Raw genomic sequence first — 25,053 nt, forward strand, 5'->3', positions numbered from 1 at the left:
GAATTCCATAGGAAACACAGTCTCTAGTGAATCTCGAAGGAAACATAACCTCTGATGAATCTCGAAGGAAACACAACCTCTGGTGAATCTCGAAGGAAACATAACCTCTGGTGAATCCCGAAGGGAACACAAGCCTTTAGTGAATCCCGTAGGAAGTCATCACCTCTAATAGGTATCTAACTAGTGGTAAGTGCAACTAGCACTAACATAAATATAACATGCGTCATAAACATAGTCCCACAACATGCAAATACAATCATAATGTTCACAGTTCATCCAACCAATCAAATAAATAATTATCACATAGTCCACGCTAGCATTCATAACATTTTGCATATATAATCAGGGAAACTCAATTAACCTCATGTAATTCAATACAACCAACCTCAAAATCCTCAAACGAAAGCTGAAATTTCATCGCATGGCACATAGGTAGTTCCAGTAGTAAGATTACTTACCTCGAATTTTAATTCAGATGTTAATCCAAGAAAATAGTCTCCAATAAAATAAATCCTGAATTAATTCCCTTAGCACCAAAACACAAACACTCAATTTCATTCCTTGAAGTCAAAACCAAAACATACAAAATTTACTCCAACAATCACAAATCAACTTACCCAAACGAAGCTTGATCAACAAATACTCCCAAGATTTCAACTCCAAAATCTCCCTTTAATAAGATTCTAATTCTAACAGATGGCGACTTGGAACCTTCAAAATACCAGAATTAAGCCAACATTTAATTCAATAATTAGTGAGTGCCCAGAAACCAACAACAAGGTCCACAAACCTTATCAATTCCTTACCCGCTCTTGTCTCGAACAAAACGGACAGCAACACTCTTCCATCCAAATCTCATCCTAACGTTAAATTATGATGAATATGGACCAATGAAAACTTAGTGGGCATCCCAAAATTCTTCAAGAAACTCAACCAAACAAAATGATTCTTACCCCAAATCCAAAATTCGACAAAATAGTGGTATCGAAATCTGCGGCAAACCAGCAGCGGTGGCGAACCGTGGTGGCCGGATGGATAGACCGCTGCGAGAGAAAGAGATCGGCGATTGGATTTAAGTTGATTTGTTGGTGGCGAGAGGGAGAGAGAGAGAGATCGACCGGTGGCGACAGCTAATCTGCTCGTCAAGTAGTGGTACGAACGTGTAGCGAGTGGCAGAGAACAGAGGGTGTGGGCGGCGTGGGCGAAGGCGGGGGGAGGGGGAGCCGGCTGGAGGCGAACGTCAGTGCGAACTGCTGGGTGAAGGGACGAGTGGTGGCACAAAGGAGGGGGAACAGCGAGTGGCACGCGGTGTAGAGCGGTTAACGAGCAAGAGGGTTGGCAGCTGAGGGGTTTCACAGAGGGAGAGATATCGGGGGATGGGGGTCGCGTGAGGGATTCACGAAGAAGGTAGAGATTATCTTTTTAAAAAGAAAAATAAAAGGTTTTTATTTTATTTAGTTTTTAGTTTTTTTTAAAAAAAATAGTTTTATTTTATTCTTTATACTTCATTTTATTTTTATCTCATTTCATTCTTTCCTTCAATACACAAATATATATATTTAGAATCCTTTCTTCTTCCTCTTCAAAATAAAAACAGTTCTCCAGATATAACCTCAATTTTTTACTTTAACTTAAAAGTCAAATTAATGTGACATAAAATCCAAACTTTCCTTTAAACAAAACCAAATTTCAAAATTAACAAAAAGTCCTCAAATATTACAAAATTACTGAATTTAAATTACGAACATTCGAGATGTTATTGTTGGATTTTATGTTCTAAAACTCGTAGTTTGTAAAAGTTAAATATATTCTATTATCAATAGAAGATGTTATTCAACATTTCTTCAGTAAAAATCTAAATCCAATAAACTAAGATCCATGGCTATTATATGAATACTTGAACTTTATGTAGAGACATGTAGATGGATCAAGTTCGAGTAAATAGCCAAAACGGTCTATTGCATAGAATAAGGTTGGGTATCTTATTCTGGAAACACTACTAGATGCTGCCTACTCTGTAGTTGTTGTAAAGGTGCTACAAACGAAGTGATCCTGATTCGTTCATGTATTGACATGAGGAATAAAGGCGTCTTATGCAATGAGTTTACATAAGATCGGACCAAGAAATAAGTCACTCTTACTTTATAACGTTGTTTATTGTTTAAGACTGACTATTTCACTTAGATGACCTAGGTGACTCGATCTTATTCCTAAGTTATCTATGAACTCCTATTTATTCAGGATTATCCTTAGATTTTCATAAGTGAGAGTTGGCTCAACAGCGCTGGCTCAATAAACCTCTAATTTCAAGAGTAAGATCGGGTAAATAGCTAGGGACATAGGGTGCAAGACGGAATTCACACCTACCTGATTTAGGGATCAGAGAAAGGTTGTTCTTTTAAGTACTGTAACCAGTTCTTGAACAAGGAGCTTCACCCTCTCATTGGCTTGAGAGGGGTCCAATTTATTGATTGGATCATAAACCAATTGTTCATTAGAGGATCAGTTGGAACTTAAGGAACAAGACATAATATCGATGGTAAAACAACACATAGACCCAGTCATATTACGAACAACCTGTGAAAGGTCGACTTACTAGTTATGGTTATATCGAGTGGACACAAATATATCTATAGTGAGGAGAGTGCAATTACCGAGCTATAGTGGTATGACTTGATAGTTAACGAATACTGATTAATTCGGTCTAAAGAGTTTAGCTAATTAATCTTAATCATTGGAGCTCATGATCTATAGGTTCATAAGGTCACTCTAGTAGCTTGTAAAACATGAATACCTTGAATTATTAAGTTGAGTGAATTTAGAATGATATCAATTTAAATTTTTGAAATTGAATTTTAATTTGAAAATATTCAAATTGAAAATAGGGTTTTTTAAGTTTGAATTAGTTCAAATTCAAATTAAGGTTTGCATAATTATATTTGATATAATTAAAGTTTAATTTGTTGAAATTAAACAAAATTGGAGAGTGTATAATATTTAAATGTTGATTTAAATATTAATTACATGAATTAGATTCATGTTTTAAATTAAATGTGTGATTAATTTGATATTTGATATTAAATTAATTAATTAATTAATTAAAAATCAAATTAATTTCCAAAAGTTAAATTCACCTTGAGAAATTGGATTTTGTAATTGTAGATTTGATCAATTTCAGAATTAATTAAAAGAAATTGGAAATTGGAAAGAACATGAAAATAGGGTTTCCCACTTTTATCTCGAAGCAGGTGCAACTCATGCATCTTCACACAAATCCACTCACCAATTGAAGTAGTTGCTGGCCAATTCCATTACTGAGGTTATCTGCATGTAGCTGAGTAATAAAAACACATCAAATTGGCTGAGATGAGGTTAATGGATTGAAAATTCAAGGCATATAGTGAATTTCTGCTTTACTTCACCAAATTCACTCAAATCTGAGTTCAACCACTCAAATTCAAGGTTGAGAATAGTAGAGAAGATCTCTTGGTGGTTCACGGATTGATTTGGAGCTGAATTGGAGTGAAGAGCAGCTTGGATTTGAAGATTTCATTACAAAATGTATGTAACTTGAAATCCACTGGAAAATACATGTTTTAGAACTCAAATTAAATGTAATTAGAGTGCTTAATGGTTATGTTTTCTTCCATTGCATGCTAGTGTATTCCATCAGTTACATTTCTAATCTTCCCTTTCCTCTCGGTTTTGTACAACATGCTTTACATATTGTTTATCCTCTTTGTATTATTTTTCTCTGTTTTAAGTTCTTCCACAAAAAAAATTCACTGATACAAATGATTGCTCGCTTATGCTGTAGGAATTTGATTCCCTTTAATTGGTACCAGAGTCAGGTTGTGTCTCTGAATTTCTTTTTGGAACTTAAATTTAGAGAATTGTTAGGTAGTTTCAATGCATTTTGAATGTGTGAATAGGTTGCACATTGGATGTTTTCAAAACAGTGCACTTAGAATTTGTTACTTTAATTAGATTAAAGTTGTAAGGGCTTGGTCTTTTTTTGGGCACTTTAATTTCACTATCGAGTTTGTAAATTCATGTCGCTCGAGATACAGGAGTTGCAGAGGAGTTTGGTACCACTTGGAGCAAGAACAGAGCAAAATAGACAAAGGAATTGAAGCAGAGGTTGCTGGTAACTTGTAGAAATAAAAGTTATTGTTCTCTCGAAGTTAGAATAATTAGGATTAAAATTATAATTAGGATTAAAACTATGTAAATGCATTCATAAAAGAGGAAAAATGCATGGAATTGCATATATGTGATACACTCGTGCAAAATTACCCTTTAAGTAGAAATTGCATCACTAATGCACTTTAATGCAAGAAACAGGAGAATTTACTAAGTGTTGTAGACAAAGCCAACACAAAGAGCACACATCCAGCTAATCTACACATGGTAGATACATGTTCACATGTCTTGCATTTAGACATTCGATTTTATGAAAAGAAAAACAGTAAAATAAAACATACATTGGTAGGATAAGCATTCAAACAAAACATAAGCATGCTAGAAAAGAGGAAGAAAAGGAGAAATGAAAACTCACTTTTGTAGATTCCTCTAGCTTTCCTCTTCCACCGTTATGGACGATCTTGAACTTCTCCAAGACGAAGGACACACCAACAAAGCTACCTTGCTATTCTCTAGGATTCCAAACAACTTAGAAGAGTAGTATCCAAAAACTTGCTCTAAATGGGCTATAAGGCTATATTTATATGGAGAAGGGTTAACTACTTCTCCAAATATTTTTCTTTATACTCCTAGTGCTAATTAATTAAATAACTCTTATTTATTTAATTAATTGGCACATTAATTAAAATGACCATATATTAAATCCTATTTAGTATACAATTAATTAATTATCATAAATATCATATATTTATACTAACCTCCAATCTCCATTTTTTCTTAATTAATTAATTAACCATTAATTAATCAATTAAATAACTGTATTAAATCATATTTAATATGAATTTAATTAACATATAAATATCACATATTTATATGTATACTTCTCTTTATGAATCCAATTCATATAAATCTAATATTTGAATCTTATTCAAATATATATCTCTTACATAATTTGGATCATATATCATATCTATAATTAACCATTATATATTAATCTCATTAATATAAAATTCTCTCATTTGATTTGAAAATTTTAAATCATTTCTCTTTACTATCCTTTAGTGAGCTAACAAGGGGACCTTTTGAACCTACAGATTAGAAGCTCTAATTATATGAGATTAATTGATTAAACTCTTTTAATCCAATTAATCAATATTCATTAACTACCGATCACTCCACTAAAGACCCATAGTTGCACTCTTCGCACTATAGATATATTTATGTGTCCATGGATATAATCAATCAACATCTCGATGACCCTTCACAAATGCTCATAACTATAGTTGGGTCAAAATATCGTTTTACCCTTGCAGTTATATCTAACTTCTTAAGTACCACCGATTCCTCTAATGAACAAACAGTTTATAGTCCAACTATAAACTAACACCTCTTGGGTCAGTGAGAGGTTGAGGTCTCATTTTTCAAGACCCAGAACAAGCTATTAAGATAGCAATTTATCTACTTTCTCAAGGAATGAAAAGGAGTGAATTCCATCTTGTGTAGTCGTGTTCCCAATTCTCTAATCTGACAAATCCCTAAAATGGCAGGCTTATTGAGTCAGCTATCATGGCCACTCTCACTCATACAGATCAAAGGACTGTCGTCATAAATAAGAGTTCAAGACTCACTCGGGATTAAGGTTAAGTCTCCTATGATCATCCCAGTGAAATATTAGTTTCTTCAAGTAATGGTGTTATAAAGAGAAACTAATTATTTTGTGATTCGGTCTATGTATAAACTCCTTTTTATAGGATACTCCCATTCACATATCTTTACATGAACAATATGGTTCATATTGTTTGTAACACTTACATCTCATGTAGCATTTACAAACTGGGCCGTATCCATAGTGTTACTAGGAGAAGGCACCAAACCTTCATCCATTTACCGCAAACCTTTTAGGTTATTACTTAAACATAAACCACCTATATGTCAACCAAATACTGTTTATTGAATTGAATTAATGCTATCTAAAAATATAAAATACCTCTGGTTTTATAGATAAATAATTTGTGTTAACAAAACTACAAACGACGGGATACACTAGATTTAGGACATAAATCCCAACAATCTTCCACTTGTCCAAAGCTAGTGGAATGTATTAAAATACAATAAAAAGACGAGTGGAAAAGTAAAGTGTCAATATACAGTACAATAATCTATAGATACAATATACCCAATAATTTTTTTCATTTACCCTAGCTTAGACAACTCATATCCCGTAGATCCAGAGCCTCTAGCTGACTTTAAAAAACTTTAGCCGTGAGAGCCTTTGTAAATTGATCAACAATATTGTGCTCAATCTGCCTGTTGCAAAATCTCTCTAATAAAATGATACTTGCACTTTATATGCTTTCCACGTTTGTGGTTACGAGGCACTTTGGAGTTTGCCACAACACCACTATTATCACAATAACTTGTAATGGGCAAGGACATATTTAGAACAACTTCCAAATCTGTGAGAAAATTTCTGAGCCAAATAACTTCTTTAGCAGCTTCACAGGCAGCTACATACTTAGCCTCCATGGTAGAATTCGTAATATAACCTTGCTTAATGTTGCGCCAAACTATAGCTCCTCCATTCAGAGTGAATATTGATCCTAATGTGGATTTCCTTGAATCCGTATTAATCTGAAAATAAGAGTCAATGTATCCTGTAAGGATAAAATTCTTAGCACCATACACAAGCATATAGTTTCTCGTTCTTCTAAGATACTTGAGAATAGCTTTAACTATTGTCCAATGATCTAATTCTGGATTGGATTAATATCTACTGACAATCCCTATTGTATAGCAAATGTCAGGTCTAGTACATAACATTGCATACATAAGGCTGCCAACGACCGATGCATAGAGAACCCGTCTCATTTCCTAAACCTCTTAAGTAGTCTTAGGACACTTTTCCTTAGACAAAATAATTCCATGCCTGAAAGTTAATAAACCCTTCTTGGAATTGTGCATTGAATATCTGACAAGCATCTTGTCGATATACGATGCCTGAGATAAGACCAACATCTTGTTCTTACAATCGCTAATGATCTAGATCACTAGAACAAACAGCACCTCACCCAAATATTTCATTTGGAACTGGGCGACTAGCCACATCTGTCAATAAGCCTACATTATTCCTAATGAGTATGATATCATCCACATACAACATAAGGATAGCTACTGAGCTGTTGACGATTCTCTTGTAGACACAAGCCTCATCAACATTCTGATTAAAGTCATAAGATTTGATCACAGTATCAAATATTATATTCCAAGATCAAGATGCTTATTTCAGTCCATAAATGACGATTAAGCTTGCAAACCTTTTGCTCTCAACTTTGTTCAATGAATCCCTCTGGTTAAGTCATGTGGATGGTCTCTTCAAAATTACCATTCAAAAAAGCAGTCTTGACATCCATTTGCCATTTCTCATAGTCTTCAAGATTCCATCTACACCTATTTTCCTCTTGTAGATCCACTTATAACCTATAGATTTTACCCCAGCAGGTTGATCTACAAGCTCCCGGATAGAATTGGAGTACATAGACTCAATATCTTGATTCATGGCCTTAATCCATTCATCATTGTCAACATCTTCCATTGCCTTCTTGTAAGACAATGGATCCTCAATACCATCATCAAATGTGATTTTTTGGGCTTCTGTGAAATCTACATAACGAACAAATGGGTTCACAATCCTCCCACTACGTCGAGACAATCTCAACTCTTAAGATGGATTAGCTTGATTGGATGAATTGACATCGATAATTCTAGTTGATGTACTAGCCTCTTCAACAACTCTTGTTGAAGTCTCAATATTATCATCAGAAATCATTCTTAAAACTATTTTACTTTGTGGTTTGGGGTCCCTTATTTGGTCTTCCTCCAAGAAAGTAGCATGGGTAGCCTACAAATAAGCATACTTTTGAATGAGGTTCCAACTTTTTGGGATTTGTCACAAGCACATGGGTTGGACATCCCCAAATCTGAAGTGGCATAAACTATCTTTACAATCTCTCCACAACTCTAAAGGAATTTTAGAAACACTTTTGGATGGAACGTTGTTCAAAATGTAAATAGAAATCTCCAATACAAATCCCTAAAATGATTCAGGAAGTTGAGCATAGCTCTAGACCGAACCATGTTCAACATTGTTCTATTTCTCCTTTTTGATACACCATTCTACTGAGGTGTACCAGGGCTGAGAGTTGAGACATTATTCCATATTCTATCATATAGTTATGAAATATTAAGTCCATATACTCTCCACCATGATCAAATCATAGTGTTTTTACCTTTTTACCTAACAAGTTTTCAACCTCAATCTTATATTCCTTGAACTTTTCAAGTGTCTCAGACTTGTGTTTCATTAGGTATGTATCTTGAATAATCATCTATGAAAGAGGAAAAATATTCATACCCTCCTCTTACTTTTACAATCATCGAATTACAGAGATCTGAGTGTATAAGCTCCAAGGTTTCTTTGGCTCTATAACCTTTTCTAGTAAAAGGTCATTTCGTCATCTTGCCTTCAAGGATGACTCACATGTAGTTAAAGAGTTGTCTTCTAAATCATTTAGAAGTCCACTTTTCACCAATCTCTCAATCCTATTGAGATTAATGTGACCTAACCTTAGATGCAAAAGTTGGGCATTTTCTTTAGGAGAAATCCTTGGTCTCTTCGCAATTGTTTTTGTTCTGAACATTTCAGTATTTAGGACAACCTTTGTAACTAACGGCCTTAGTACATATAAGTTACCTTCTTTTGAAAAAAATCCTATCTTCATTCCATTCTTGAAAATAAACACTTTACTTCCAGAGAAGGAGAGAGAATAATTTTGCTAATTCAAACAAGAAGCATAGATTAAATTTCTTTTCATATTAGGAATTACATATATGTCATCTAATAACATATATTTTTTCTTGTCCTTGAGTAACTTAAACCTGCTTACAAAAATAGTTGAAACAGCCTCACCAATACCGACTCGAAAAGTCATCTCTCCAGCTTTCAATTGTCTCTAGGAATCAAATCTCTGGTGGGAAGAACTCACGTGATTAGTAGCCCCTGAATCAATTATTCAGTCAGAATCATTATTCTCTACTAAGCACGACTCCGGAACAAGTAAATCAGATTTATTGTCATTGGATCTCTTCCTATACTGGAGAGCAAAGGGATCAGCTTCAATAACCTTATTATGTATTCCAAGTTTTCCTTCCAAGGTCAAACCTCTTTGATAAATTTCGTTAGAGTTAGCAACTTTTATTAGTCCCTTGACATTCAATATGCACCGGAGTTCAAATAAAAAGCTGACATTATTGGTTTCGTCTATATTAGCCCAATCCTGTTTGAATTGTGAGGACGCTCGCACAAACAATTATCGCATTGATTGCATGATTTGAAGTTCAATGATCATGCTATTAAATCTCTTGGCCAAGGCATCAAGTATGCTTGCCAAAATGTGAACTCGTGCCTATAGATTGGTCTTCTCCACCTTTTGTATGCATCAAAAACACTTCGTGTTGCATTAAGGGTTGGGACTTAGATGACATTCCTCAGTTAAGACGAAGTTAAGGTTGTTTACCACGAACATAGTTTTAATCGATTCTTTCCAAGTTGCATAATTGAATTCAGTTAACATTTTAGATTTAAGAAGGTTTATTGAAGCACCAAATATGTTTGTTGACATAAAACAAATTACCCATTTTAGACACTTATGCAAAAAATCATTTTAGTCCAATCAATTTTAGTAAAACCTTAATAATGAACCCTAATCATTATTCCATTTTGCAATGATGCTTCAATGGTTTAGGATAAAAAGCACCGAAGGGTTATTAGTCACCCCTCCACTGAATTGAGACACTTTCCAACTAATCATTAAATCAGAATAACTTTTATTTCTATGATGATTAGTCATCATTTGTTTGATCAAGAAATCATTAACTCGCTTAACAATATCTTGTATGTGATCCTTCATTTTATACCTTAGAGTTCCATCCCAATGAGGCAACTGAAGGGAAAAACCGATTACGGTAAAAACTAAAGCGAACCTATCCATAAACCATTTCTAGAGTTCGCCCTGATATTGACCTAATGCACATGCCATCTGAAAGGAGACACTTCCAGGGCATCACGAGGTCGTGCAAGAAAAAGAAGGGGATCGTATGACATGTTGACACACATCCCTCTCCCACTTACTATAAACACTTTCTCTATTCACCTTGAAATTGAACTATACAAACACCATTTGAAGGGGGACACTCCCAGGGCGCCACGAGGCCAAGCATGAGTCTCACATTGTGAACTTTTAGGGAGAACGTGAGTAGAAAAACGACATATCATATATATCTTTTTCCTCCCATTAAGTGTTTTGAAAAAGATGGTTTATTAACTTAGTAAAAATTGGGTAATTTACTTTAAATAAGTCTTTATTAGTTTGTTCAATATAACACTTATATTGATTATTTTAACAATATGTGATTTCATTTATTAAACTCTTTAATAAAATCAACCACATATTGTATGCTATAAAATATTTGCCCTATTCACCTTCTAGGTTGATTCTCAAGTGGAATTGTTCCATTTTCATTAGCTTAAATACCCCTTCCTAGGCAGAACATTCCTAAGACAAAGGTCCCTTACGGCCAATTATTTGATAAATTTAATCTTTTATTTGCGCTCATGTTAATCCTATTAAAATGATTAAAAGATTAATCTATTTCTAACATCATTAGAAATGTGTTTAACATAACTCTAGATGAATTAATTTTAAACCATATAAAATTAATTTGAACTTATATTTGCATGCAACTCTTGATTATCGATTTTAATCTAATTCATTGAACTTATAACTTTTATCAAACAATAAATTTGTCAAAATCCTTTCGTTTGCATTATGACAATTTTGATTAAATATAACATTTATATTAATATAAGTAATTCACGCTCAATGCAAAGTTCATTTTTCATCTAATTATAATGCTTATAATTATCATACATGAAAAGTAAACATACATATTCATTTCTCTACATCATACATTATAACATTTATGATGCATGATTATGCTTACTCAAAACATGCATTCAAGTAATATAAAAATTATATTATAATGCATGGGCATGCTTATATTAATCATGTAATCATATAACATTTATATGATGCATGATGATGTTTATTCTAAGGTGGGATTTTTAAACTATATGACATAATTATGCATTATACCAAAATATATAATTTAAACATACATCTCATGCACATTCAATTATATAAAAGACATTAATAGACAAATATTTGACACCCTAGAACTTAGAAAATTCTAAAAGAAAACAGAAAAAAACAAAAAAAAAAATGCTTCTGTTCGGTAGCGACGAAAATTCCACCAGAACTCAAAACGACGATCCAACCATTCAAAATGAGGCCCTAGATGTCCTGAACATACTGATCAAATTTCAGCAATCCAACAGTTAGAACTTCGACAATCGACAAATTAATGAAAGTTGTCCTTAAAATACCGAACTACACTATTTCTCTCCATTTTCTCATTTTGCCTTTTTTTTTTTTTTTTTGAGTTATTTTCACATAAAATTTTTGCCACGAAAGACACAGATTTAAAGACTCGATTTACAGTAAAAATGTCCAAAAACAACGGGCTCTTACATGATCAAATCAAGTAAGACGAGTCTATGTGTCAAATACCGAAAACATCTATTAAACCAAAAACTATCCAAATGAAATTTGTTGTACTCATCTCATGAAAACAGTACGTAAAAGCACCCACCATGTTCTCTATTCTTTGTTTCTAAAAACCAAAAATCAAAATTTCAAGAATTGGCTCTAATACCAATTGAAGAAATCGAATTCTCATGGAAACGTGTGAATGCCTTGAATTTGGACATTCGATTTTATAGAAACAAAAACAGTAAAATAAAACATGCATTTGTAGGATAAACATTCAAACAAAATATAAGCATGCTAGGAAACAGGAAGAAAAGGAGAAATGAAAACTCACCTTTGTAGATTTCTCTAGTTTTCCTCTTCTATCATTATGGACGATCTCGCACTTCTCCAAGGACACTACTAACAAAGCTACCTTGTTATTCTCTAGGATTCCAAAGAACTTGGAAGAGTGGTCTCCAAGAACTTCTGAGAAGAAAAAGAGAAGAGAATTTTTAGAGACAAGTTAGAGAGAAGGTGGAGGTTTGGAGGCTATGAATTTTTGTGTAATCAAATCCCCTTGCCCTAAATGGGCTATAAGGATATATTTGTATGGAGAAGGATTAATCCGTTCTCTAAGTATTTTCCTTTATACCCTCAGTGCTAATTAATTAAATAATCCTTATTTAATTAACTGGCACATTAATTAAATGACCATATATTAAATCATATTTAATATACATTTGATTAATTATCTTAAATATCATATATTTATATTAACCTCCAATCTCAATTATTTCTTAATCAATTAATTAACCAATAATTAATCAATTAAATAACTATATTAAATCATATTTAATATGGAGTTAATTAACATATAAATATCACATATTTATATGTATACTTCTCTTTTTGAATCCAATTCATATAAATCTAATATTTGAATTTTAATATTTGAATCTTATTCAAATATATATCCCTTACATAATTTGAATCATATATCATATCTATAATTAACCATCATATATTAATCTCATTAATATAAAATTCCCTCATTTTATTTGAAAATTTTAAATCATTTCTCGCTACTATCCTTTAGTGAGCTAACAATGGGACTTTATGAACCTAGAGATTAGAAGCTCCAATTATATGAGATTAATTGATTAAACTCCTTTAATCCAATTAATCAATATTCATTAATTACCAATCACTCCACTAAAGACTGATAGCTGCACTCTTCACACTGTAGATATATTTGTGTGTCCATGGATATAACCAATCAACATAGCGATGAATCTTCATAAGTGCTCATAACTACAGTTGGGTCAAAATGCCATTTTACTACTATAGTTACATCTAACTCCTTAAGTACTATTAATTCTTCTAATGAAAAAATAGTTTATAGTCTAACTATAAACTAACACTTCTCGGGCCAGTGAGAGGTTGAGATCTCATTGTTCAAGAACCCGAACCAGCTATTAAGGGGGCAATTTATCTACTTTCCCAAGGAATGAGAAAGAATGAATTCTATCTTGTGTAGTTGTGTTCCCAACTCTCTAATCAGACAAATCCTCAAAATGGTAAGCTTATTGAGTCGGTTATCATGGCCACTCTCACCCATATAGATCAAAGGACTGCCGTCATAAACAAGAGTCCACGACTCATTCAGGATTAAGGTCAAGTCTCCTATGATCATCTCAGTGAAATATTAGTTTCTTCAAGTAACGATGTTATAAAGATAAACTAATTATTTCGTGGTCGGGTCCATGTCTAAACTCATTTATATATGATATTGACAAAGCTTGAAACTTACATCATTAATAAGCTTCAAATTTTATCAAAAGAAAATTTGTAAATGTCGAACTACTCCTATAACTACAAAGACGTAGCAATAATGGTAAATCTGAGTCAATCCGCAGGAAAGTGCAATTTGTTTCGTTAAGTTAATTTTCTAACTAGAGCGATAAATGGGGTTTTGGTGGAAGAGATATATGCTTGAAAATAAAAATAAAAAGGTAAATGTAATCTATAATACGAGTCTACCTAATTTCTAGAGCAAGAAAGAGTTTTCTAGGAAATTTCTTTCATTAGGCATCAATTAATTACACTGAATTTGTCAACCCCTCAACCTAAAAGAAAATCTAATAGCCTAATTAACCAAATTTGATATTAAACCAAATTAGCCCTAATTCAATTTATAACTCTTTCTTCTTAGTGACAAGTTAAAATTGAATTACATTACGAAAGGGTTCAATTGTTGAGACATACTACAAGCCAAAAAGTCATATCTTATAGCATGATTTATTTGGAAAAGATTATATTAGGGCATACATGTATTTGGTTAGAAAAAGTCTAGATTTCACACATGTGATCCTAATATGCGCAACTAAATCAATCAATATATGCATAGGCTATGACGATTTTGCAAACAAGAATTTCAATAAACTAATTTGTCAAATCAATTTATAAAAATTCCATTAAGATTCAATCAAATCATCCCAAAGGGTTCACAACAATTTAGTTAAATTAATTAGAAAACCTTCAAGAAATTACACATAGGACTCTTGCTCAAAAGAAATTAGATAGGAGTTACATCTTAATTCATAAATAAACCTGAGATACACATCCAATTCGTCGATTACTGTGAACCCTGAGCCCTAATTTATCTACTTGAGTATGTTCCCTACTGAGACCAGTGTAGTGAGTAGGTTGATGTGCGAATTAATGAGTAATTGTAGAGAAAAGAGTGAAAAGTTAGAAGAAAATTTTGAATTTGAAAGCTTGACTCTTGAGTAAAGCTTAAAAAAAAAAATTTGCTAAGTATAACCCATGCGTTGGAGGCTAGAAAATTGGCAAAGTGTTGTGTCATGCGTTGGCATGTTCATTTTAAAGGTTATTTGGGTGTTGAAGGAAGCCAAAGTGTGGCCAAGAGAAAAGCTATGCGTGGGAAAGCATGCAGCAGCCAATGTCTTGAGAGGTTAGCAAAGCATGCGTTAACCTTAAGTGTGCGCGGGCATGGGCACTGGGCGTTGGAGTTGTGTGTGCTTGGCGATCATGTAGAAATGAGCGACGCTACATGATGAGGTAGACCATCGTGTAGCAAATGAGCAGCACTACACGATGGGTATGTGATCGTCTAGTAAGTGAGCGACACTACATGATGAGGTAGACGATCGTGTAGGAGGGCATTGGGCGATCGTGTAGTAAATGCTCGAAGCTAAGCGATGCGGTAGGCGATCGTGTAGCAGATGTGCGGCGCTAGACGATGCGAAGAGTCGCGCTAAACAATAGCGCTATGTTGAACGATAGCATTAAGCGATGGGGCATTGGAACTAAACAATTGGCATTAGCACTAAACGATGAAGCTAGGTGATGGCGCTACGCGATGGGCATGTGCGCTAGACGATAGCCGTGCTGCGTTAGACAATAGCATGAGCTAAATAATGGGGCGGTGAGCTAAACGATTGGACTGGTTTGATTGGCATTAATCACCTATTAAAATTACCAGATGTCCTTAGCAACGGATTTGGCTCTATGAAAGTTGAAGGTGTCGAGCTAGCATTTAATGAGAGGCAGTGGAAAGTAGTATAAAAAGGAGAGGTCGAAATTCAAAGGATCAGTGTGATCAATTCCTCCATGAAAATTTAGAGTTCTTGGTGTCGTTGCAAAGCTCTGAGAGTCTAATTTTAGAGGTGACATACCGGAAGAAGTCCTCATCGGATTAAGGCCGAAGAAGGAGAAAATGTACCAGAGGCTCTATTCTCGGGTGAATCTGGGCCATCGTTAAAGAATTAAGATAGATCACGAGGAGTCTGAAGCTAAAATTGTGAGGTAAGATTCCTGAGACGATTCTTAACAAGGTCGTAGAAGGAAATTTCTTGAGATGAGCTCTAGAATTCGAGTTATTAATTTTGTAAGATGAATCCAAGCAGGTAGCTGCTTGAGTTGAGTAAGCTGACAGCTCGAAGGAAACACTTGGACAAACCAAGGGCTGAGTTTTTCCATGCGTTGGACTTGTTGTGTAGGCCGAGGAGAGCTTTCAGTGGAGCCTTGGATGCATAAGCAGCCTTGAGGATGACCATATGTAGTTGTAACAACACTTAAAGAGAAAAGTGTTGGTTGCATAAGTGGTGTTGCGTTTGTGAAGAGCGGTTGGAAGCTTTGCATGACCAAATCTCAACGAAATTCCTAAGTGTCTAAACCTATAGCAAGGTGCGCTGTTATGAAAGTCTTCAAGAGGAAGGCTAAACACAAAGCTTACTTAGGGTTTAGTCTCAAAAGGAAGACTTATGCTAGTAGCTAATATATGCTTTTGTGTCCACAGGATTGACACCAGTAATAGAAGCATATCGACCCTTGAGGAATAGTTCTAAGAGTTGTGAGTGACTAAATATTTACAATGTTTTAAAGAAATATTATTCTCATGCTAGCTAGTTTTACAAAGTAATTTCCAAGCAAACCATGAGTTATGTTTTAAACGCATGCCATGTATGAAGTTTATTGAAAAAATATTTATGTGTGTTTAAATACACCAAGCATGCATTAGTATCTTTAAAGACATGTTTTCTATGTGTTATGCTTTACATGCTTTAAAGAGAAAGTCATTTTATGAATAGTTTTAAAAACTCGATACCAAAGGACATTTGATAAGGTATCCAAGTAGCTAGATACTGAATGACAAGTTTTGAGAAGGTATCTGAGCAAAAGTACCTAAGGTATGACAGTACTTAGTATGGCCACGTGCATATAGGTAGTTGAAGTCAGAGATTGAGCAAAAGGAATCTCTCTTGACTAGCAGTTGACGTTGGGATTTAACCACAACATAGTTATTCTCAACTAAGGAACAATTTTAATGTTTTCTGATAAAAACAACTTTATATGCTTTATGCTTGGAAAATGTTTATACTGCAGTATAAGGTTACTGTAGAAATTTATATTTCAGTTTAATCTCTTTATTGAGACTTTTGCATGAAAATCAGTTTTCTTTCTTAAGTCGCTCACTGGGCTAGCAAGCTCACCCTGTTTTCAAATGTCTTCCTTTCCCCCAGGTAGCGGTCAAAACCTCAGAAAGTAGCTCTGCATCTGCTCTGCCACTAAAGGACAAAGACATTGTAACCCATCTGTTAGGTGGTTACTATAAATATTATACACATGTTACAGTTGTTCATATAGAGACTAAGGTTTTGGGCATCGGGACTTGTCAAACTAGTAATGTAATCTCTCTAAATATGTTGTGTATTTAAACTTAATGTATTTCGCCTAAGAGGTATCCGTTGTGTATGAGTTGCATGTTGGTATTAGAGTTATTTCTGCTAGAGTTATTAGGCAGTAAGTGTCAACAAAAAGGTTAATAATTGCTGCAGTCATGTCCTCTTCTAGGCTTAGAGAGTAGTCTGGGACGGGATGTGACAATTACAACCCAAAACAAAAAGAAAAAATAACCTAAACATACTAAAATCTAAAAGGAAAGGAAGAAGATTGAAGTTTTTCTTTGGCCTCCATCAATTCAGCTCCCAAAATTCAACATATTTCAACTTAAGACGAAGAGGAATATTTATAGAACATCAGGATAGTGTCGCAATGCTGAAGCGGCTGAAAAGGAGCATCAAGGCAGAAGTCCAACGCTAGAGGTAAGGTTATCTCACACGTGCATATCGCACTCCATCCGTCAAAGTTCGTAATGTTGCAACACTCTGGGAGAACGTTGTAATGCTGAGCATTCTGTCGCACAATGTTGGGTTGGGGTGTTGCGTGACGTTGCAACGGTGGTGACGTTCTAACTCTGGAGCATTGCGACGCTCGACGCAGCATTGCAACGCTCCTTTGCCTCACGATCTACTGCCTCCAAGTGTTGCACGAGCGTCAGACCTAGGCAAACTATGAGCGTTGTGACACTTCAGTAGAGGCATTTTTGTCTATTTAACTCCGGAGAATCCCGGATGCTTAAATCAACTCCAAATTTCTTCAAATTAACCCTATTCGGCTCTAAATCGCCAATTCTACCTCTTGGTTGCTCGATATCTACAAATTAGGTATAAACACATAAAATTGAATAGTGAGCCCAAATTAAGCTAGGAATAGTAGCTCTTTTTTAAATCTATCAGATACCTCCATTCACATGTCTTTATAAGAACAATATGGTTCATATTGTTTGTAACACTTACATCTCATGTAACAATTACAAAGTGGGTCGTATCTACAACTTTACCAGGATAAGGCACCCAACTTTCATCCATTTACTGCAAACCTTTTAGGTTATTACTTGAACATGAACCACCTGTATGTTAACCACATACTGTTCAAGTAACATCGTATAACCTTGGATCTTAGTTTATTCGATTGAATTAATGCTATCTAAATGTCAAATAAAATACCTATGATTTTATTAGATAAATAATTTGTATTATCAAAACTACAAACCACGAAATACACTAGATTTAGAACATTAATCCCAATATGGGCAATCGACAAATGGCGTCTAAACGAAGTTGAATTGCAGGTGGCTAAGTCAGGGTATGAAATGTAATGTAGTCACATCACTAAGTGGCTGAGCTGATTGCCTATATAAGAAGAAGCTACCTATAGAAAAAAGAGTAGTTAGTTAGACACTTAAAAATTGTAGAGCTTAGAAAATCTGTAAACTCTTCTTTACTGATTGAATGAAAGAAAAAGTAAGAACAGTTGTCATTTCCCACCTTTGGTAACAAAGTGTTGTCGGAGAAGAGCTTGAGAGAGATATCTCCTTCATCCCTTCTACGTAGTGTTAACAGCAAACACAAAAACGAGCCGGATGGGACAAGGGATTGAACCCTATGGCTTGACTCTTCTCTCTTACTTAGTATTTTCATATTTTCATTCATTATCTTATTTAATTGAATTGAGATTCTATGGAACAAAATATATTTCTTTAATTCAATCTCCATTTCAACCAATTCCGCATTTCCATTGGTTGATTATTAAGTTGTTTGTATGTGTGAAGTTTACTTGCTTGATATTTGCATAAAGTATAGTGCTTGAATCCACCTGATTAGTCGATTGAAGTAGAAGCACTTAGTTACTTGAGAGAGTAAGTATTTGTGGAACTCATCAAGCTAGGGCGTTGAGTAATTTGAGAGATAAAGTTATTCATGTCATTTATCTGTTCATTTTGACTAATGCATGCGTCTTAGAGATAAGATAAATGTGGCACTTACATCGGGAGATGTTGAGCTTAAACTAGAGAACAGTCTCTAAATGCATCGTGCACATACACTTAGATTCTAGTAGACATCTTTACCATCTCCACCTCATTTTCACTGTGCTTACTTAGGCTTGTTGTTATAAATAAGTAATCAACGTATACCATCTATGCATGATCCATCATCCACGTATCCTCTTTCCCTTTATCTGAACTTCTATTTTCTCTTGCAAGCGCGCTAAGTTAGTTTAGTGTACATAACCAACACATACGTTTAATTTGTAAACCATTGTAGCAGATCGATAGGCCATCTTGCGTAGTCTAAACTAGATTCCCTGCGTTCAACCTTGGGCTTACTAGGACAGTTAAGTTAGATTTATACTTGTGTCTAGCTTAAGAAAACTTGTATGCAATTGGAAAAGTGTGCTTGATCATTAATTTATTATTCTACCTAACGCATGCCATTATCTTCACGCCAAGTAATAGATCGTTCATTTTTCCACTATCATCTCCCCAAGCACAAACAAACACAAAGCAGTTCCATTTTGCCATGAAGTGTTACATTGCGCGTTATGTTGTAAGGCAAAATGCCCAACATAGCTACACTCAATCTCAACATTGCAATGTTGAGGCAAAGCGTAATTACGCTATGTGGAGAGTAACATTACCCTACGACAAGCTCCAGACCAACGTAACATGTTCCTTCCGACCGTCGTTATGCTTCAAACATGACTCGCGTGCGTCAGTTGCCTCTAGATCATGGGTTCGAGCCTCTTGGAGCAGTTTTTTGTTTTTTTTTATTTGAATTTTGTAATTTGTTTTTTTTTAATTAATCAAATTAATATAAATGTTATATAAATTTAAATAATAGCTTAGGTGTACCCATTTTTGGTCCAATGCTACTATTTAATTAATTTACATGTGACGTATGACTAATTTTATTATATTGCATATTATATGCCATATAGTTTATAATCCCATTATAGGATAAACATATTATCGTGCATTATATTTAATAAATATGTTATATTATATAGTTGCATGATATATTAAGCATACTCATACATCATATTAAATATAAATATTATATTATGTGATTGTATGCATAGTAACATGTCCATGCATCATGTTGAACTGATGGGCTTAGAAAACAGAGGCAAAGAAAAAAAACGATTTGGGCTTTTGCAAAACAAATTAATCTAGCCCGAATAGACAAAGACCACTTACTGCTTTCAGCTAGAAATTGACACTATGTGCTAAAAGCACAATCCAAGTGAAGAAGAATCTATACCATACACGTTGATGACCGCGATTAACTTTGGGCACTTACAGAAAATGAAAGAACTTCAATGACTAACAAAATCTATCTTTCTTGTAGAAAACACCGAGAGAGTAAAAAAGAAGAACAATGCAAATTTTTGCCAAAATGCTGCAAGATTTTTTAAGGAGCTGAAGAATACGAGCAAAAAGATAAAGAAGATGAAGGGGAGAAGAAGGAACAACAAGGATTTACGTGGTTCGGCCCAAAATAGCCTACATCCACAGAGAGAAGCTGATTATTGCATATGGGTAGCTACAAGGGTTATACAAAGATGAGTTTCTATCTAGTTTTTTTCTAGTTTTAATTTTTCTTTCTTAAGTGTACAAGTAAAAAATTACAAATGTATTTATAGACAGTCTTATATAACTGAATTAACAACCTTTGAAGTTTTTTTCACTGCTTTAATAACAATCTCCACCTTGAAAGAAAACTTCGAGTAGTTTCTTCAGCTTCTCTTTACTGACTCTCTTCTTCTTCAACCCTTGTCTCTCAGCTCAAACCCTATAATATCGAGAAATTTTTGAAGTTTGAGTTGAGTGACAGTCTTGGTTAACATATCGGAAGCATTCTCTGAGGTATGTACTTTCAACACTTCGATCTGCTTATCTTCAATCTTCTCTAAATGATATTTCACATCTATGTGCTTTGTTCTGTTATGATATTGTGGATGTTTAGATAAGTGTATAGTACTTTAGTTATCACAAAATATCTTTACTTGTTTGATCCCAAAATCACGTAGGAGTCCCTTTAGCCATAATCCCTCCTTTACTACTTTTGAAAGAGCAATGAATTCAGCTTCAATAGTGGAGAGAGCCACTACTGACTGTAATGTAGCTTTCCAACTTAGAACACGCCTTCCATATAGGAAGAAATAACCTGATAAGGATCATCTCTTGTCTAGGTATCCAGCATAGTCAAAGTCAACATACCCTACTAATTCTGGTTCTCTGTCTGATAGTTGTTGATATAGTAGTTTAGCACTTGTAGTGCCTTTAAGATACCTCATTATCCATTTGGTTGCCTCCCAATGCCTCTTTCCCGGTTTAGCCATGTACATACTTACCAAACTTATAGCATAAGCAATATCCGGCCTTGTAGACACCATTAAGTACATTAAACTTCCCACAACTTGAGAATAAGGAATAGTTGACATTACCTTCAAATGTTCAATGTCAGAATCTTTAGGTGAATTTTCTACTGAGAGTTTGAAATGATTAGCAATAGGAGTACAAACTGATTTAGCCTCTGTCATATGATATTTCTTGAGTATCTTCTGACAATATTGAGACTGATCAATGTTACGTATGCATGATTTTCTATTTCTGATTATATCAATGCCTAATATTCTTTTTGCATTGCCCATGTCTTCCATTTGAAATTCTGACTTGAGTAGATCTTTGACTTTATTCAAATTTTGCATGGTTGTTCATGATAACAACATATCATCCACATAGAATAGCAAATAGATAGGATGAGTGTAGGTGTGAGTGTTTATATAAACACGGCTATCATAAGAACTCTTGATAAAGCCATTCTTTTGCACAAAGTCACCGAATCTTCTGTTCCAACACCTAGAGGACTGTTTAAGGCCATAGATTGACCTTTTAAGTAAGCAAAAATGATCTTCTTTCCCTCTGACTTCATACCCTTTAAGTTGACTCATGTAAATGACTTCATCTAGGAAACCATGTAAGAAAATTGTTTTAACATCAAGTTGCTCCAGCTCTAGATCATTCTGAGCCACAATAGACAGCAAGAGTCTGATAGAAGTTTGCTTGATCACAGAAGAAAATATCTCATTGAAGTCAACACCTGGTCTTTGAGTAAATCCTTAGCTACCAACCTAGTCTTTTATATAGGTCCTTGACCATTAGGGAATCCCTCCTTATATTTATACACCCATTTGGATGCAATTGGTTTGCAACCTTTGGGCAAAAGTGTCAACTCCCAAGTATTATTTCTGACAAGTGAATCAACTTCATTCATTGCTTCTATCCATAATTTAGCTTTAAGACATCTTCCTGCTTCTTCAAAGGTTAGGGGTTCTGCTTCATTATATAGATCTGGGGCATTGAGAGCGAAATTGATATAGTCAACATATCTTGAAGGTGGCACAATAGTTCTTCTTTGCCTGTCTCTTGCTAGGTTATACCCCCTTAGATCTGGTTCCTCTTGCTCTGGATCAGAAATAACATCTTCTACTTCTTCTTCATGATAAGGTAGTTGATCAAAATGTGATTCTGAGCTCGAGAGATCAGTGGTAGGATTAAGAACTTGCTCCACCTCAATTTATCATCCACACTTGGAGTAGATCCTTGCATAAACATCTCAGCCTCCCTGAAAATAACATCTCTACTAGTAATAAACCTCTTTTCTGTAGGATGCCACATTCTGAAACACTTCATTCCTTCTGTGAAACCCAAAAACATGCATTTCACTGCTTGGGCAGCCAATTTCTCCTTGTTCTAATGAACAAATTCTGTGCAACCAAACACCCTTAGATTATTTAGGTTTGGAGGTTGTTTGGTCCACCTTTCTTCAGGAGTTAGCAAATCAAGTGAGACATGAAGGCATCTATTAAGAGTATGAACAGTGTAAGATGTTGCCTCAACCCAAAACTTCTCAAGAAGAATAGCATCAGACAATAGGCTTCTAACTCTTTCCATAAGTGTTCTATTCAACCTCTTTGCCACCCCATTTTGCTGAGGTGTATATCTAATAGTCTTATGTCTAATAATCCCCTACTGTCTACAAAACATTAAAATCTTCTACACAGAACTCAAGCCCGTTGTCAGTTCTAAGACATTTTATTTGACTATTAGACATTTTTTCAACCACCAAGTCCTTAGATTTAAGGAAAAATATCTAAAATTTTCTAGAATAATCATCCACAAAGGTTAAAAAGTACCTGGCTCTACTCAAAGATTAGACAGGTGAAGGACCCCATAGGTCCGACTGCACATAATTAAGGATGGCCTTGGTTGTATGCTTAGCCTTTACAAAACTCTGCCTTGTAGATTACCTATCACACAATGCTCACAAAAGGACAGGCTTTGATGAATTCCCTTAGGTAGAATTCCCTGATTGGCAAGAGATGTAGACCTTTGGCACTAATATGTGAGAGTCTTTTGTGCCAAAGATCTCCTTCAGTAGGTTGTTTCGTAGTCACAACTTAGGTTGAATGTAGTTTCTGAACTTCTTGAACAACATAAACCTCATTTATCTTGATCCCTCTGAAAATAGGCTTACTGCAAAACTTCACAGTAGACTTCCTTTTCTCTATAGTCAAAGCCAATTGAGTTAAGCATGCCTAGTGAAATCAAATTTCTTTTCAACTTAGGCATATGTCTAACATTTCTTAGTAATTTCACTGATCCATCTTCAAGCTTGAGTGATACAGAACCAATACCAACCACTGGACATGAGTTATTATTACCCATGTATACTGAGCCTCCATCCAGATCTCTGTATGTGCTGAACCAGTCCTTGTGGGGTGTCATATGAAAAGAACACCTGGAGTCTAGAACCCAATCTAGGTTCTTATTTGATCCTTCAACTGCCTTTAAATTTGAAGTAGCTAGGGCATCTGAATAGAAATAGGAATCCTCACAAACTAAGGCTTCTCCTGACTGACTTTCCTGGTTTTTCTGTTGAGGCTGTGATTGCTTATTCTTCTATTCATTTTTCCATTTTATGGTTATACAATCCTTGATTAGATGTCCCAACTTCTTGCAATATTTACATCTAACCTTGGCTTTTTCCTTGCCTTATTCTGTTGAGTTTTGCTTCCCTTTTTCCTTATTACTCTATTTAGACTTCCCTTTAACAAATAAACCCTCAGCATTGGGTTTATCTTATTTACTGGTTAAGAGCTCCATTTATCTAATTTTAAGGCTAAAATGATAATATCAGTTGTTAAAGAGTCTCTACCATGCTTTAAGGCATTCTTGACATCCTTATAAGAATCCGGTAATGAGTTAAGAAGCATAAAATCTTCATTATCAACCTCAATCTCTTCACCTTGAGTCTTAAATTTAGTAGTAATCCTCTTGAAATCATCCAGATTTTCTGTTAAGGATTTTGAAGAACTCATTTTAAAGGTGAAAAATCTTTCCCTCAGGAAAAGCTTGTTAGGTGGATTCTTTCTCTCATACAGCTCATTCAACTTAGTCCACATCTTGAATGTTGTTTCTTGATCGATTACTTGTCTTAGTACATTGTCTGACAAATTAAGAACAAGTATGCCATGAGCAATTAGCTCCATATTCTCCCTCTCTTCTTTTGTTGCCATGGTAGATAGCTTGGTTGGATCTTCAAGGGCCTTGTAAGCCCTTTGTTGCCCCAAAATTGCTTTGATCTTGGCTTTCTATAAGCCAAAGTCTCCTTTCCCATCAAACTTTTCAATATCATATTTTGCTACTGCCATTTCTTTCCCTTTTAATTTCGAAAGCTCCAAGATTTACTTTCTTTATGAATCTTTGAATAATCTTGAAGTTTTCTTGCAGGCTCTGATACCACTTGTTGCACTGATGGGTTTAGAAAAGAAAGGCAAAGAAAAAATGATTTAGACTTTTGCAAAACAAATGAGTCTGACCCAAATAAACAAATACTACTTACTGCTTTCAGCTGGAAATTGACACTACGTGCTAAAAGCACAATCCACGTGAATAAGAATCTATACCATACACATTGACGACTGCGATTAACTTTGAGTACTCATCGAAAATGAAAGAACTTCAATGACTAACAAAATCTTTCTTTCTTGCAGA

At 34.7% G+C, this 25,053-nt stretch overlaps 1 protein-coding gene and 1 long non-coding RNA gene across 2 annotated transcripts; both read right to left on the reverse strand.

Moving 5' to 3' along the window:
- Positions 1-253: 253 nt before the first annotated feature.
- Positions 254-1,416, reverse strand: LOC120091978 (uncharacterized). The gene is made up of 4 exons (XR_005485876.2): positions 954-1,416; positions 807-860; positions 618-711; positions 254-526 (listed from the first exon to the last, which is right to left on the reverse strand). It is a non-coding gene; the product is annotated as an uncharacterized LOC120091978 (long non-coding RNA).
- A 20,294-nt stretch (positions 1,417-21,710) lies between these two features.
- LOC150032872 (uncharacterized) lies at positions 21,711-24,575 on the reverse strand. Its single transcript, XM_090307063.1, has 5 exons — positions 24,215-24,575; positions 23,534-23,870; positions 22,652-22,763; positions 22,250-22,567; positions 21,711-22,019 (listed from the first exon to the last, which is right to left on the reverse strand). The coding sequence occupies exons 1-5, from the start codon at positions 24,573-24,575 to the stop codon at positions 21,711-21,713; spliced, it is 1,437 nt and encodes a 478-aa protein (XP_090163189.1).
- Positions 24,576-25,053: the final 478 nt, after the last annotated feature.

Source organism: Benincasa hispida, chromosome 11, assembly GCF_027475165.1.
Source record: "Benincasa hispida cultivar pf3 chromosome 11, pf3_genome.v1.1, whole genome shotgun sequence".
Classification (NCBI taxonomy): Eukaryota; Viridiplantae; Streptophyta; class Magnoliopsida; order Cucurbitales; family Cucurbitaceae; genus Benincasa; species Benincasa hispida.

Bases quoted from the DNA above. Each gene is read 5' to 3' on its own strand.
- LOC150032872 (XM_090307063.1), bottom strand. From the start codon at position 24,575: ATGGCAACAAAAGAAGAGAGGGAGAATATGGAGCTAATTGCTCATGGC. The intron at 22,764-23,533 runs GTAAGCCTATTT...TTGGTTGCACAG, and splicing joins GTCTACTGTGAAGTTTTGCA to AATTTGTTCATTAGAACAAG. The intron at 22,568-22,651 runs GTTTATTACTAG...TGATAAATTGAG, and splicing joins TGGCATCCTACAGAAAAGAG to GTGGAGCAAGTTCTTAATCC.